The sequence below is a fragment of the Sciurus vulgaris genome (genome assembly GCF_902686455.1).
Source record: "Sciurus vulgaris genome assembly, chromosome: 10".
NCBI lineage: Eukaryota > Metazoa > Chordata > Mammalia > Rodentia > Sciuridae > Sciurus > Sciurus vulgaris.
Genome location: NC_136470.1, coordinates 112,935,162 through 112,951,682, shown reverse-complemented (window position 1 = coordinate 112,951,682; position 16,521 = coordinate 112,935,162). Strand labels below are relative to the sequence as shown.

Below are 16,521 nucleotides of genomic sequence, written 5' to 3'. Positions count from 1 at the left end.
CTTCTTTTCCTGATAAGGTTGTCACACTCTTACTTTCTGTCCTGTCCACGGGCGCCTGGAAATTAGAGGCCTTGAACTAAAGCAGCGAAGTCCGGGGTGAGGAGGCTGCTACTGGGAGATTCTCTCGCTGTCACCCCTCCCCCCTCGGCCGCTCCCTGCGGCTGGGGCTCCCGCGCGCTTCTCCCGGGCGCCACTTCTCTGAGCTGTTTACAGCCTCTCTTAGGGAGGCTCAAGCCTCTCGGATCTCTTCTCAGAAATTCTGTTCTCTCTCAGGAAAACGGCGTCTCCCAGGGGACTAGTCACCGGGTCTGACCCTTTACTGGTGGCTTTACTTACTACCACCCAACGGGACCGCCCCGGACACCAGAGAGACAAATTCCTGTTACACGAGCAAGCCCTGCTGTCGTCCCGTTTGGCAGTGGCTAGTCGTCGATACCAGCTTCGGCCATACTTACGATGGGACGGGGGAAGAGACCTCGAATCCCCAGGGCGCTCTAGATGCCAAGAGCTAGATGGCGGGGAGAGGAAGGCGGGCGGCAAGTCGCCCGTGGGTCTTTACTGTAGGAAGGGTTGATGGCCATTCAAACCTGAAGCTAACACGAACTCCACTGAAAAGTCGGTGCGCTTGCATCCCTAGTCCGAAAAGCGAGGGAAGGTCAACAAATGACCTCTTATGGGAGATGTTTCGTTTATAAATAGGTTAGAGTGCTTTCTTACGCTGGAAGTGGACGGGTGGAAGGCCTTAAAAAATAAAAAAGAACCTTAGCTGTTGCTAGATCCTTGATTTCCAGGCACGTCTAGACTTTCCCACCTACTTGAGTCTTAAGAAAACCCATCCGCTTGTTGCCGTTTGGGGCTTTTCTGTGGTCCTCTTCTTGAGGATTCTTCGCCTCTGAGCGGGATTTTAAAGTGCGACTCTCGGAAACAGGTGGGGTGGAAAGTAATCGGGATGGGTTTTGGGAGCTGACTTGCTCCGGCTCTTCCCCGACCCCAGCGACCATGCCGCGTAAAGGCACCCAGCCCTCCACAGCCCGCCGTAAAGAGGAAGGGCCGCCGCTGTCTCCGGACGGCACCAGCAGTGACGCGGAACCCGAACCGCCGACCGGCGGCACCGACAGCCAAATTGCAGCCCCAGGTGAGTTAGTGACCCGCGGCGACTCGGTAGGAGCGCAAACTGAGGCGCCCGACCGTGTCGGTGCCCAACTCGAGACTGGCTGGGGTTGTGGCATGCGTGCAAAAGGCTGGGTTTGACGTCTGAAGATCCAGTCACTCCCTTAGAGCAGCTCTGGAAAACCTTTCCGCGATTCAGAAATAGGGCTCCTGTGCAATTTCGGTGTAACGGTGCTGGAGGTGATGGGGGTGAGCAAATGGCTTCAGTTGTGAATTTCTGTTTGTGGCATTTTGGAATGGTACTGACATCTTTATATTTCCATTGAAATTGGCATAGTGAGCCAAGAGCTAGTGAGATTTATTTTCTTTCCCAGACTGAACATGATTAAAAGTTGCTTGGCCCTAACCTCACCTCCGAGGTCTTAGATTGCCTTTAAAGGGAAGATGATGACTTATTTGAACCTATTGTCACTTTTGGAGTCCAAGATTTGGGTGATATTATGAAACCTCTGTGACAGTGGCGCTGAAGCTAGTGAATTTTTCAGGTATTCAAATATACAGAAAGTCTAGAGCCTTAGAGTTTCAACTCCTGTTTAGGGAAACAGGGAATCAGTTTGTTGTGGTTTTCCTAGATTTGTTTTATGATGTGGTGTTTTGACTCCTAAGAAGTATATTGTAGTTCTATAGAATTTTAGAACTGGTGGCATTTCTTTCAAGAGTTTTTTTGTGTTTTGTTTTTTAATTAACCCGAGCTAAAGGATTTGATTGATATCCCCAGGAGTTTAGGCTAATACTGTATTTGTGTGGGAAATTTGAGGTCCTAGGTTTCATAAGTAACATTTCTCATTCCGTTTTTTAAAATATCAGCAGGCAGCAGTCCTCCGAACTAATAGTATTAATATAGGCTTTTTTCCTCCCTCTTGCCTTTGGTTCATCAAGAGACTCCAGGTGAGGAACTTGATAACAGAAGTTTAGAAGAGATTTTGAACAGTATTCCTCCACCCCCACCTCCAGCAATGACCAATGAAGCTGGAGCTCCTCGGCTTATGATAACTCATATTGTAAACCAGAACTTCAAGTCTTATGCTGGGGAAAAAATTCTGGGACCTTTTCATAAGGTATTTGCCCATTTCAAATAACTATTATAAAGGAATATAGGATGTTTCAGTTTTCTAACTATTCTCTGTAATAAACTTGGTTTGTTCCCTTTGATTTTAACAAATGATTGATTTCTTTATCATCTTTGGTACCTTTTTAGCTATAAAGATCTTGTGTAAGGAATCCGTGTTGATTGAAGGGGAGTATTTTCCCTTTCTTAGAATGAGTTTTGTAAAAAGTGAAATACAATTGTAACATGTTTTTATTTAAGGTGTTGAAACTTATAGAAAACTCAAGTTGTGTATCTTCTAACAATGGAAACTTAAATCCTTTTTTTTAGTGTGTTAATAAAAAACAAGCAGTTTAAATTAAAATCAGTAGTGCTGGTGTGACCTTTTAAACTTTGAAATCTTTTTTTTGTTTTGTTTTTTTATGCAGCGTTTTTCCTGTATTATTGGGCCAAATGGCAGTGGCAAATCCAATGTTATTGATTCTATGCTTTTTGTATTTGGCTATCGAGCACAAAAAATAAGATCGAAAAAACTATCAGTACTAATACATAATTCTGATGAACACAAGGATATTCAGAGTTGTACTGTAGAAGTTCATTTTCAAAAGATAATTGATAAGGTAAGGGGTTTTTATTTTCTCCATAACCATATTTTCTTTTTGGAAAGTGGAGGAATCTATGAAATATAAATAGAATGTTTAGCCACAGAAGTGAATTATAGATAGCTCATTGTGATCTTATCTTTTTGAAGTAAAACATTGAGCAGTTTTAGGATCCTGGGTGCGAAATAGGCATTCTGTTACTACAAGTTTTGTTTGTTTTTTAAAGTTGTATTTTTATTGCTTTAAAATAAATTACCTAAACTTGAAAATATAATAGTCGACTGATTCTATCATTGCCATTATTTCAGTGCACGTTAAATTTGTTAGTAGTGGTCCTAAAAGAAATTTTTCTCAATTTGTACTACAGTGATTAAGCCATTTTGAAATCGAAGAAGGGCAAGCTAACATGTTTGTTTTTTAGAAATAGAGATGATTATAGGTAAAGTGGCTATTTAGATTATTTACATAGTTGTGTTGGTATTGTGGGGTCCCCCCTCCTGTCTATTTAATGATTAACTTTAGGAAAATCATGGTTCAAGAATTACTGAATGGAACATAAAAATAAAGGATTGGAATTACATAATGAAACAGAAAGCTGACTTAGCTGCTGTTGTTTTAATATAAAGGGATTTAGTTACAAGCATCTCTTTTAATTTTGCTTGTTAATACATTTTATTGTACAATTTGAATTAGAAAGTAGATTGTCAGGTTTTAGTCATTGCTTATTAATTACATTTGATTCACCTAAATTTGAAAAACCATAGCTTCAATATGACAACTTTTAAGGAAAGTGAGTTTCAATACTACAGGAGATTTAGTTGTAAATTTTTTACAGTTCTTTTTACCTTCAATTAATGTTACATTCTTTAGCCCCACCTCCAATAAAGTATCACCCCATTACTACCTTTTTTCTTGAATTATTTCTTACAGCTTTTTTAAAATGGATTAGATTTAAAATGCAGTCAACAGTATGGTTTGGTTTGAATATGGTGGGAATCTACTCTTACCAATTAAATATGTTTTTTCACTTGTTTGGAGCTGGAGTTTTTGTTTGCTTGATTTGGCTTTGGGGTTTTAGAATCTTTGAGAGAGGAATCAAACAATTTGGAAAAGTATCTATTCTTTCCCAAGTGAGATTATTTTTGAGAACTGTTGCTAATTTCTGTGCAAGTAATCCATAGAAAGTGTTTTCAGTATAGAGTGAGTGAAATTTGAAGCAGACCTGTGACTTAATACCAACAGTTGTGTTCTTGTTTTGTTTTTCCTCAAAACAGGAAGGGGATGATTATGAAGTCGTTCCTAACAGTAATTTCTATGTATCCAGAACAGCCTACAGAGATAATACTTCTGTCTATCACATAAGTGGGAAGAAAAAGACATTTAAAGATGTTGGAAACCTCCTTCGAAGCCATGGAATTGACTTGGACCATAATAGGTTTTTAATCTTACAGGTAAATTTATTAAAGACTTAAGAGGTTCTCTTGTTTTGTTTTCCAATAAAGCTGGGAGTGGGGGGGTTCCACTCGTGGATGAATCCTGTATATTTGAGGCCTTAAAGTACTGTAGCAGCACATCATGGTTTACATACTACAGTCAAGATGCGAATCATTATTTGCTGCTCTGGAAATTTAAGGAAATTCATTCAAAACTCTATTTTCATTGTCACATTTGTTTTATATTTGCATGAACTGACATACTTGTTCCACTGTAGCAGCACGTAAATATTGGCGTAGTAAAATATATATTAAACACCAATATTATTGTGCTGCTTTAGTGTGGCAAGGACATAGCAACTATTTGTTTATATTTCCTTTTAAGAACATTTTCAGTGAAATTCATTATCTTTTAATAGTCTGTCCATTTGTTCTTTTCTAATATAGTGAATAAAGAAAATCTGTACTTGGTATTTGGCAAATATCTCCAAGCATCTAATTTAATTTAATCTCCTTAATAGTTATCTGTAAGTTGGCTCAATTTGTTTTCTTTTTTTGAAGAAGTGTCAAAATTAAGTACTTGATATTAAGTTGATATTATTGGAAAGTTTGTATTTTTTAAGTAATTTTTAAAGTATTCTACCAACATTGCCTGGCAAGAAAAATTCTCTTTTTCTTTCCCATGTCTTACCTTTCAAAAAATATAGTTATTTATTTATTTACTTATTTATTTTAGTGTGAGTCTACTGCTTTGGCAGATGTTTTTGAATTCTTATTTGATTTGACAGCATCTTTTTCTTCCTGTGTCCTATCCAGAATTACTTAGAGCATAATAAGAAAAGCAAAAAACTGTCCCCTTATGCATAAATAACTACTGATATACTTCAGTGTCTTAAATCGGGAATTTTGATTGAATACCAAGTTTTTCTGGTGACAAACATGAAACGTTAGCATCTATTTCCATTCTAGTCTATTTTTCAGTTACTTTCTAAAATACTGCTTTTAGGTATACACAATATGCAAGGCCAATCAATAACATTTTGGCTTTTAAATCAAACCTGCTCTGTGGATGTTCATATTTGGGTATCTTGATTTGATTAAGGATAAAACATCCCTTTATAATAATAAATTTAATGATAGCATTTTGCAGGAAATTATACTTGTGTTTATTTTTTGTTCATTATTCTTCACTGTTGTCACTCTGGGATAATCAAAGTTTTATATTTCTGCAAAGACTGATCAAAGTAAAGTGGACTGTATTTTAGTTTTCCTAAGACTATCTTTTCTCTGTGCAGTTTTTTCCTACATTGAACAGTAATAAAACAGTAATGATATAATAATCTCCCATAGAAGTAAATAAGAATAATTATAAATTCTCTAGTTTATATTAAATGTATTCTTCTAAAGTACCTGGGATGGGTACTTAATCCATATGTTTTAATAATAGTCTGAACCTTTTTTTCCTCTGCTTTTATCAGATTGTTTAGACTGCTTCCCAAATATTACCAAAGCAAACCTTCCAAGTTAATACAATTTATAGATAGGAACTTTAGAAAAAAGTTTGAAGGAAAGTGCCAGTAGTTTATCTGGTTTATTGTGTGTTTTGCTTTAAGATTAAAAAGCACTAAATTTTAAAAGTCCATGGAGATTTTTGTATAATAATGTATAGTGTTTATGTAATGGTTTAGTGGATTTTGCAGGGGGTGAGAGAAGGTACTAGTAATTAAACCCAGGGGCACTTAACCATTGAACCACATCCCCAACCCTTTTTATTTCTTTATTTTTGAGACAGGTCTCACTAAGTTGGTTAGGCTCCGGCTAAGTTGCTAACGCTGGCTTCGAACTTGGAATCCTCCTACCTTGGCTTCCCGAGCCTCTGGGATTATAGGCATGCACCACCAAACCCAGCTGGGTTTAGTGGATTTTTTTCAAGGAAGCATTTTTAGTACTCAGATCCATTTAAAATCTCATTAATCACTTAAATGTTCCTCATGATGCACTATGCTAATATACTATGAGTAATATAAAGATGGTTAAATTCTGTTTCTTGTCCTTAAAGACAGTTATACATGCCCTCAAAAAGAATTAGATTATGATTGATCATTGTATTTTCCATAGAGTAAAGGTGCATTTTTCCCTTTTTTTATATTAGAGTGACTTTGTCACATTGTAATAACTATTGGTCCAAACAAATAAGGTTTTATTAGCTCTGTATAATATTTCATAGGTAACTATGACTTATTAACTGGACTTAATTGATTTTGCTCCATTAGTGCATTTGCTTCATTCAAGGTTAAAAGAATGGAAACCTGAATGCTTTTATTATACTCTAAAGTTACATTAACGATTGCTCTCTGGAATGTTTTCGTAAACTCCTTTAAAACTACAACTATTAGCATAACTTTAATTTTGTCAGTTTGAAACTTCATGTCTTTTTGTCTTTGTATTACAATTAAATCTAAGTTATGCCAGTTTAAAACAATAATCAATTTTTTTCTGTTTTGGTGATTTTTTTGTTTTTGTTTTGTGTGTATGTGTTTTGTTTTGGTTTTGGGGGGGTTTTTTGTTTGTATTTTGTTTTGTTGGGTTTTTTGTTTGTTTGCTTTTCTACTTTAGAGATTGGATTAACCTCGAACTGAATTGTTACTTTTCTTTTATTCAGTATACTTTTCCTAAAGTTGGCAGGCATATAAACTTTGGTTCTAGGTTTTAGTCTATAGAAATAATAAAGTTTATGACTGTAATATGAAAAGAAGCTTTTTTGCCTTATCAAATATGCTGTACCTCAGATTTCTAAGGTGATTGAGCAGCACCTCAACTATTAAAAAACATAAGCTACTCCTAAGCAACCAAAACTAATACAAACTTCAAACACTAAAGCATTATCCTATATATAAAACATGGCAATTCGGTTTCTTGGTCTCTGGTAGCTTACAAAGAGCAAATTAGAGTACATTGTACTAGAGTAAAGAACACTTAATAATTTATAGTGCAGTGAACAATGGAAAAAAATAAGATTTTTAAGACAAAATAAAATTTCAAACCAAGGGTAGAAAGGTACATAGAGCTCAGTGGTAAATTGCTTGTGTAGCAGCACATATGAGGCCCTGGGTTCAATCTCTACCCCAAAAAGGTGCAGTATTCTGGGACCATTAATTTTGATAAAAACACCCATATTTATTGTAATCATTTTGGGAACTTATTAAGAAAAATGTTTTATACTATTTTATGTAGTTAATGCTTTCTAAAATTTGAATTACATGTTAATCAAAATAAAGGGTATTTTCCCTAATTATTCCTCTTATACTATTATATTTACTCTTTTTTTGAGTTGGTTCTGGAATTAAACCCAGGGCCTCATACTTAGTAGGCAAGTACTCTATCTGAGCTATTTGCTCTTCCCAGACTAAACAACTTAAAATGGGTTTATTTTATTTTTGGGGTGGTGGTAGTGTGTAATTTTGTTGTTTTGTTTTGTTTTTATGTGTCATTGTTGCACCATTATTCAATATGGAGCCTTGATATAAAAGTAACTTAAATTCAGGTTGATTTCAAATTACTTCTGAAATTCATTGAGCTTACTGCATTAAATAAAAACTTTATGATTTCACATGGGATAGTTTTCTAAAATATAAGTGGTCCTCTAGGCACAGACTGTCAACCCACAGATTTTGCTATAGATTGCACAAATGGGAAAAAGAATTAAAAAGTAAAAGGTAACAAAGTAGAGAAAATCAAGAAATAAGGCCACAAGAAAAAATCCTAGGTTGTTATGGGAAACCACAGAAGTCCTAATAATCAAAAGATAAGTAAAGGCCTATTTGCTCATACCTTTTTGGTTTAGTAGTGCTAAACTAGTAATACAATAACTTTTTAAAATACTGTATAGTATAATGATCTGAAACTAAATGTTACATGAGACTTGCAGTGGAATTGTTTTGATTTAGAAAATGATTTTTTTTTTTAAACTGGTCAAATTTATTAGATGGGGGGGAAATCAACTGTATATCCTTCATCTTATTTGTGGAGGAAGGAACACATGACCAAAACAAGCAACTACTGAGCTTTACTTACAACCTTTTTCCTAATAGCTGTACTATATTTCTTCAAGAAGTAATTTGGTCAGGAAATATGTGAGCTAGTAGGAATATTTTTATCTGTAAGATGTTACAATGGATTACAGCTTTTGGTTATTTGAAAAAATTTAAATGAATTAAGTAGTTAATTAGAAATCAGGTGTGACATATTATTTATCATTTGGTTTTTAAGCACTTAACCCAAAAGATTTAAACTATGATCTTTAGGTCAGTGGTCTTCACCTTGGAGTAGTTCTTCATTATCCACTTTTCCCAGGACAACTGGAGACATTTTGGGTTGTTAGAGCTACTAGAAGGCAAACATTACTAACATCTAGTAAATAGAGAGCAGAGGTGCTGTTGAACGTTTTATAATGCCCAGCAAAATTCCTCGTAACAATATCCAACATAGAATATCAGTATTGCCACTTGATAAACCCTACCTAAATAAAAACTGAATAAGACCTGGTGGTAACTAAAATTCATCCTGTTATAATCCAAAACTTGAGCAGTCTTTCATGCTTAAGTCATGTTCAAAGTTTACACTATTCTTTAAACATTTGGGAAGAACCCTAATGGAAAGTACAAAAAAAAAAAAAAAAAACAAATGGTGCACATAAATAGCTGCATATTTTAGTTTGTACACTGATTCATACGTAATATACTGAAAGCTGTGAAGAATAAATAATAAGCATTTTGGGGAAGAATTTCACTTTATACTTGATCATGTAATGCTACTGGATTGTCAAAGTTCCAAAAAGTGATTATGATATATAAAGGTATGAAGAATTATACCTAAAAATGAGATTTTTTAAATCAGTTTTATGTTGTCCTGTATTACCTTTTTTAAAATCTCATATGCTGAAGCTTTTGTTTTAATACACTCATTAACAAGTTTTATACCAGATTTTTAAGGTTGAGTCATACACTGAGAAATGGAATTTGCAAAGATATTTAAATGTGATTTTTACTTCCCCCCACCCACATTTGCCTGCTAGTACCTTTTCTTCTATTACATAATAGTAACGAGTACAAGTTGGCAAGCTACTTCTATGAAGTAGAGTAACAGCATTTTATCTGAACATGTTCAGACAAAATTTTCTCAGCCATCAAACATGGCTGTCAGCCTTGATTGTTACTGATTGTAAACTTTTCTTTTTCTCCTTGTAATTAAACTACATAAATACAAATGTGTTGCTAATCTAAAATTTTTAATTATAGTTCAAAGTTAGATTAATGATTGCAAACAAGTTTTCCTATTATGTGTACCAATGTATGTGGTATACATTTTTAATTTTTAAAGAATTTGTGTAAGCAAGTATGAATACACATTTCTTGTCCCTGATGTAAAATCTCCTTAAACCACTTGATGAGCTTCATGTAGTTATTCATTACTGTTAATGGTTAATTGACTACCCCAAATTCTTAAGACTGATTTAGCTAAACATATACAATGATTTGAAATATGACTTTTTTTAAAGGGTGAAGTTGAACAGATTGCTATGATGAAACCAAAAGGACAGACTGAACATGATGAGGGTATGCTTGAGTATTTAGAAGATATAATTGGTTGTGGACGGCTAAATGAACCTATTAAAATTTTGTGTCGGAGAGTTGAAATATTAAATGAACATAGAGGAGAGAAGGTAAATGCTTACTGTTTTAGATTGGAATTTTTATTTTATATTAGCATTTAAGGTGAACATGTTTTTATGTAATGTTAGAATATTTTTAATTCAGTTGTACATATGAAATATGTATTCAGCCTTTAAATTTTGTAATTTTTGTAGTTAAACAGAGTTAAAATGGTGGAAAAGGAAAAGGATGCCTTAGAAGGAGAGAAAAACATAGCCATTGAATTTCTTACCTTGGAAAACGAAATATTTAGAAAAAAGAATCATGTTTGTCAATATTATATGTAAGTACCTTGACTCATCAATTTGTATGTAAGTTCTAACCATTAAGTCAAACCCCTTTTTTCCTATAGTAGAAAAATGTGAAGACTAAAAATGAAAAACTTGTAAAAATTATTTTAAGTAATGAATTAGTTAAAATGCAAGATCATCAACACTGACTTTTTAGTGACCTACCTGGGGATTCACAAGTATTTATTATTCATAGTACTTTTTACATACACAGTAAACCCCTCATATATAAGGGGTGGTAATATCCCAAGATCCCCAGTAGATACCAGAAACCATGGATAGTACCAAACTCTAGTATACTATGTGGTTTCATTTTGTGCCCTGGTGCCTCCTTTGTATTATTACTCTTGTACTTTGGGGACATTATAAAGTAATAAGAGTTACTTGCACGCAAGCACTATAATGCTGTGTCAACAGTTGATTCTAATAACCAAGATAGCAAAGTGACTTATGGGGGAGAAGGTAGTGCATACAGTGAGTACACTGAACAAAGGGGAAGATTCACAGGCAGAACATCATGTAATTTAAAACTAGTGAATTGCTTATTTCTGCAATTTGCCATTTAACACTTTCAGGTGATAGTTGTCTGCAAGTAACTAAAATCATGGAACACTAAACGGGTAAAGCCACATTTGTTTAAATTCATGTAACGGCAGATCTAATTTTATTTGTTTACAGTGAACCTATTTTGTTCCTGAATTCTAGCCTTGACCTTGGGGGTGTTTTCCTCCTCAACTTGTAAAGTGTAGTTAAGAATACTTCTGGGGGCTGGGGTTGTAGCTCGGTGGTAGAGCACTTGCCTAGCACATGTGAAGCACTGGGTTCGATTCTTAGCACCACATGTAAATAAATGAATAAAATAAAGGTCTATCAACATCTAAAAAAAATATTAAAAAAAAAAACTTCCAAACAATACATGATCAAGAATTAGAATTGTGTAGTTTTAGAAGTAGCATTTTAAGATCTCCAATTTTTTTCCTTTCTCACTAGTTATGATCTGCAGAAACGAATCGCTGAAATGGAAACTCAAAAAGAAAAAATTAATGAAGATATCAAAGAAATTAATGAGAAGAGCAATATACTGTCGAATGAAATGAAAGCTAAGAATAAAGCAGTAAAAGATGTAGAGAAGTAATAATCTTTTGAAAAGTACTAAGAGTATTCAGTTAATTTTATTATGTGTCTACATGTAAACTTATTTTTGGAACATTTTAATAATATATTTGTTAGTATGTAAGATGGTCTTTTGGGAAAAAAAGAAAGAAACTTTATAGTTGGATGCAGGGATATGTTTGCACACCTCCTCCAACTCAATGTTACAGGTTGAGTACCCAACTCTGAAGTATTAAAATAGTGGGGGTGCTACCCCTAGTGGCAGAACACAATAATAATGAAACTAAAATTGAACATTAGACCTGACAGGTTAATCTTTTACTTAAATCCACAAATCTAAATCAGAGGTAGAATATGGGTTGTCTTAGTTGCCAATAATCAGTTAACACCATTATTTCTTATCTATGCGTTTCATTTTGTTTAACTTTTATGGTAAGGTTTTATATACATAGACATAATAGTCATGGGAAAACATAGGGTTTCCTTTACAGCTTACAAGAGCAAAGAAATCCTCATAATCTAGAATTCTAAGAACTTATTTCAACTGAGAGGGAAAATCAGCTTGAAGACAGGAGAACTTTAGGATTCTATCTAATAAAAATTTGGACATATTTATAGAGGAAGTGTCCCAGGAAGGCAAGGTAACATAGCTTTAAAGTAAATTAATATCCAAAATAATGACTGATTTATTTGCTTTGCTAGGAAACTGAATAAAATTACAAAATTTATTGAAGAGAATAAAGAAAAATTTACACAACTGGATTTGGAAGATGTTCAATTTAGGGAAAAACTAAAACATGCCACAAGTAAAGCCAAAAAACTGGAGAAACAACTTCAAAAAGATAAAGAAAAGGTAGGTGTTAAGGGAAAAAAAAAGCTGAAAATTTCATGTCTGAATATTAGGTTTCATTTTTAACTTTTCGCAAATTCTTACCCCTTGTTGCCTAAGAGAATGAATTAGAAATGCAGATGTTCAGTGTTTTATTTCCGAATATGTTTTGTCCCTACCAAGGGAAACTTTACATATATTGACTTGGAGCTTACATTACAGTAATATGTTGTTGGGAGAACATCTACCAAATCACCTGTTCTATTTTGGTGCTAATGTTGATTTTCCCTAAAGCAGTGGTTACAAAGAAATTTTTGATTTAGGTGTTACAGACCTTGAAAATTTTTACCTCCCCAGGGGCCTCCCCATCACCACCACCACCACCACCAAAATGAAGCTAACAGGATCAGGACAAGATCCTTGATGAGAAAGCTCATAATTTATCAGGGATTAATCATCTATTTTTAGGTCAAACAAAAAGAAAATGAAGTTTGGACCAGAATATGTAGAAACCTAACTACTCTGGGTAGAACCAGATTCTAATCAACTAAAGTTTAAGGTTTCTCAAACTATATTCATAGCTGTCTCTATCAGATATTAATAGATATAACACCTAAACTCCCTAAAAAACCTTTCTTCCATATAGTGATAAAGAGTGGTTACAGTGGAGGCTCTGCTTTACTTCATAAAATCATTTATCAAATGTATTTATTGACAAAATACTTGGTGCTCAATAAAGCTAAGAAGGGTTATATAACTCTATTTGATGAACATCATTTTGGGAAATATTGAATTTCTCTGGTATTAGACAAGAGTAAACAAAAATAACAGGGATTTGAGAGTAATCCCAAAATTGAGTAGAATAAGCAAAGTGCATTATAGAAGCATTAGCATTTAGGCATAAAATGTGGGTTTGTGATTATTGCCAGAGGATATTAGTAGGATAAAATATTAGTCATGCGTACTGTCTCTGGAAAGGTATAGTTATGAAAAAACCTTAGGATTGAAGTGAGAAAATAGAGTAAAAATATTTCTGATATGTTATACCATGAAGGATAGTTACGAAAACTCTGTGTGGTCAGGGCATTTTTGTGGCTAAAGAATAATTTTAGACTAAAATAAGAGATGGGAGACAGACTTAAAGCCCTGCCAGTAAAAGTTTTCTTTCATAAATGAATTGGAAGTTTTTAGAATTGATTTTACCATTAGACTAAGAGAATACTGAAATGACAATGAATAAATGTCAAAATACCTGGTAAAGCCAGTTAATACAAATCTGATTACAAAAAAGTAGTGACGTCCTGGAGATCTTAGGAAGTGCTTTCCTTTGCTTTTGATTTTTTGGGGGATTGGGTGTTATTTGGGGGGGGTGGGAGGCAGGGATTATGCACATGTATGTGTGCTCATGTGTAAACAGGGCCTCTGCATGCTAATAAGCCCATCCATGCTCTACCACCAAGCTTTACCCCAGCCCACAAAATGCTTTTTGAATCAAATATTGGTGGTATTGGATAGCCCAAAGGAATATGTTCTATAACTTTGTTTTCTAATCTCAGGTTGAAGAATTTAAAAGTATACCTGCCAAGAGTAAAAATGTCATAACTGAGACAACAACTAGAAGTAATTCCCTTGAGAAGGAAAAAGAAAAAGAAGAAAAAAAGTTAAAGGAAGTTATGGATAGCCTTAAACAGGAAACACAAGGACTTCAGAAAGAAAAAGAAGTAAGATTTTTATCAACATTGATTTTGGTGGGGTTCTTTTAACTTGAAGATTGTTTTTGTGGTAATACTAAAAGCTGAACTTAGATTCTAAGTTTAGCCTTTTAATATCTCACATTCCTGAAACTATGCTGTCTATACTCTCTCCCCTTTCATTTTCCCCATTTTTTATTTTCTCCCATTTTGAAATTTAAGAATTGAGAATTTGTAATGATAAAGAAAATGTAATGTCCAATACTTTGGCATATAGCCACTCTTCAGTCTGTTGAATCATTACAGTTTTTCTTTGATCTCCTGAATTATTTCCTTGGTAACTACAAAGTGTTGGCCACCTTTAAAATTTGTATCCTTACAAAATGCAGATTAACAATATCATCTCTTCCCCCCCCCCCCCTTTTTGTATGTAGCTCTGAGGATTGAACCCAGGTGTGCTGTACCACTGAGCTAAACCTGTTACCCTTTTATTTCATATTGAGACAGGTCTTGCTAAATTGCCAAGGCTGCCCTTGAACTTGGGATCCTTCTGCCTGATCCTCCTGCCTTATCCTCTCAAATAGATGTACCACAATGTCCAGCTTCATTTTTGCTTTTATAGCTCTTGAGTAATAGTTAAAAACTGTACCACTTTTGTTCTTCATTCAGATCTTTACTCTGTCACTTACTAGTTCAAATCCTTGCTCCATCACTTACTATCTTTACAGTTTGTCAGTTTTCTAAATCATCTTCCTCAAAATAAGAAAGAAAAAATTCTGCTTAGGATAAATAAAAAATAAGTATATTTAAATAGATACCTAGAAAGTAAGGAATTATTAAATGTCAGCTCTTTATAACTTCATTAATAAAGTAAGAGCATGAGGTTGTCACATTGATGTGTTATGTACTCAACAAAAGATGAACTTAGCTTTGTTTTTATTTAAAACAGCCTTTTGAAAATTCCAAGCATGTGAAATACATACTTTACTAAATAATGGTAATTGAGTTTACTAAAAAAAAGTCAGGCTTAATAGATTCTGCTTTGAAATATGAACATATTCTAATGTCACACCACAAAACGTTTATAAGTAGAATACCTATACCTATGTGATTAAGTGGCAAAATGATAATATAGTAAATTTTAGTAATATAGTGAATGGAATACTTAATGGTATGTTTGTATGTTTGCTTATTTCTGTGTGTTGAGTACTTCGGTGTACCCTATATAACTTATACCCTGTATTAATGACAGATCCAGGACTCCAATTTGAATATCTTTATTCTTTGGCATAACGTAAAACATAAATACACTTGAGAAAACTTTCCAAGTAGTTCTTATACTTGGTAATGTGGAAAGATTATGGAAATCTGAACTCTTGGAATTATTATTTTTGTTTTAATCCTAAAATGAGTATACTAAGATCTACCTCATGAAGCTCTTATGTCATCACTTGGGAAAAGACTTTATGTACAGTGAACACTGGTAGCTAGGAATGAACTGGTAGTCTGTTCCACTCATAAGAAGTGTTTGTTTCTATATACTATGCTTGTTGAATCGCCTTTCTTAAATTAACTTCAAAATTATGGTTTTCATTTCAGTTTAGGTTTAAAAAAACACATTTCAGATTTAATGGACTCATCTTTTAACAGAGTCGAGAGAAAGAACTTATGGGTTTCAACAAATCAGTAAATGAAGCACGTTCAAAGATGGATGTAGCCCAGTCAGAACTCGATATCTATCTCAGTCGTCATAATACTGCAGTGTCTCAGTTAAGTAAAGCAAAAGAAGCTCTAACTGCAGCTTCTGAGACTCTCAAAGAAAGGAAAGCTGCAATTGGAGATATAGAGGCAAAACTTCCTCAAACTGAACAAGAATTAAAGGAGGTAATAAATCTTTGCTTCTATATTTTGCCTAAAAATTATGTGTCAACTAGTTTTGTTGATACATATTTTTAATCTCAACAACTAAGTGATCATAGTTACCTTTTTTCATTTAGTCTAATCTTAAAAGAATGAGGTCAGCATTTCATTATCCCATATGAGAAACTAGGACTGGGGAGGGGGAGGAGGAAGGTTTTGGGGAATGAGATTGATGAAATTATGTGCATATACAAATATGACAATCCCATTATTATGTGTAATTAAAATGCACCAATTAAGAAAAATTTCTAAAGAAAGGAAACTAAGACGGGGTGTAGCTCAGTGGTAGAGGCCTTGCCTAATACATGTAAGGGCCTGGGATTGATCCCCAGCACCACAAAATAAAAAGAAACTTGTCCCCAGAAGCATGAAACAGCAAGCATCCAGCACCACAATCCCATGCAAATAATTTAAACAAAAGAAAATTTGTGTTTCTCTAAATCTTAAGTATAGACAACTTAAGTATAAATGAAAAACATAATGAATGTGTAAACCTTTTTTTTTGTTTGGTACCAGGGCACTTAACCACTGAGCCATGTCCTAGCTTAGCTCATTAGTGTGCCAGAGCCCCCAATCCTTCAGTGAATAAGATGGCTAACAAATTTTATAAATTTTAATCTCCAGAACCTCAGCAGGCAAGGTGACAATAAGAAAGTCTATTTGGGCAAGGTGCTGTGTTCCTGTATTCCCAGCTACTTTGGAGACTGAGGCATG

The 16,521-nt window shown here is 34.2% G+C and overlaps 1 protein-coding gene across 2 annotated transcripts in view; it reads left to right on the top strand.

The window, feature by feature from the left end:
* The window catches only part of SMC4 (structural maintenance of chromosomes 4), a 30,463-nt gene that overhangs the window by 273 nt on the left and 13,669 nt on the right, over positions 1 to 16,521 (top strand). The window contains exons 2-11 of one of the 2 annotated variants that reach the window (XM_079155459.1): positions 929 to 1,135; positions 2,050 to 2,228; positions 2,647 to 2,838; positions 4,095 to 4,271; positions 9,811 to 9,975; positions 10,120 to 10,247; positions 11,245 to 11,385; positions 12,070 to 12,220; positions 13,753 to 13,917; positions 15,538 to 15,771. In XM_079155459.1, the coding sequence (XP_079011585.1) occupies positions 1,000 to 1,135; positions 2,050 to 2,228; positions 2,647 to 2,838; positions 4,095 to 4,271; positions 9,811 to 9,975; positions 10,120 to 10,247; positions 11,245 to 11,385; positions 12,070 to 12,220; positions 13,753 to 13,917; positions 15,538 to 15,771 (1,668 nt within the window). In that variant the 5' untranslated portion in view covers positions 929 to 999. The remainder of the gene's footprint in view (positions 1 to 928; positions 1,136 to 2,049; positions 2,229 to 2,646; positions 2,839 to 4,094; positions 4,272 to 9,810; positions 9,976 to 10,119; positions 10,248 to 11,244; positions 11,386 to 12,069; positions 12,221 to 13,752; positions 13,918 to 15,537; positions 15,772 to 16,521) is intronic. The other variant, XM_079155458.1, reaches the window with a different exon arrangement.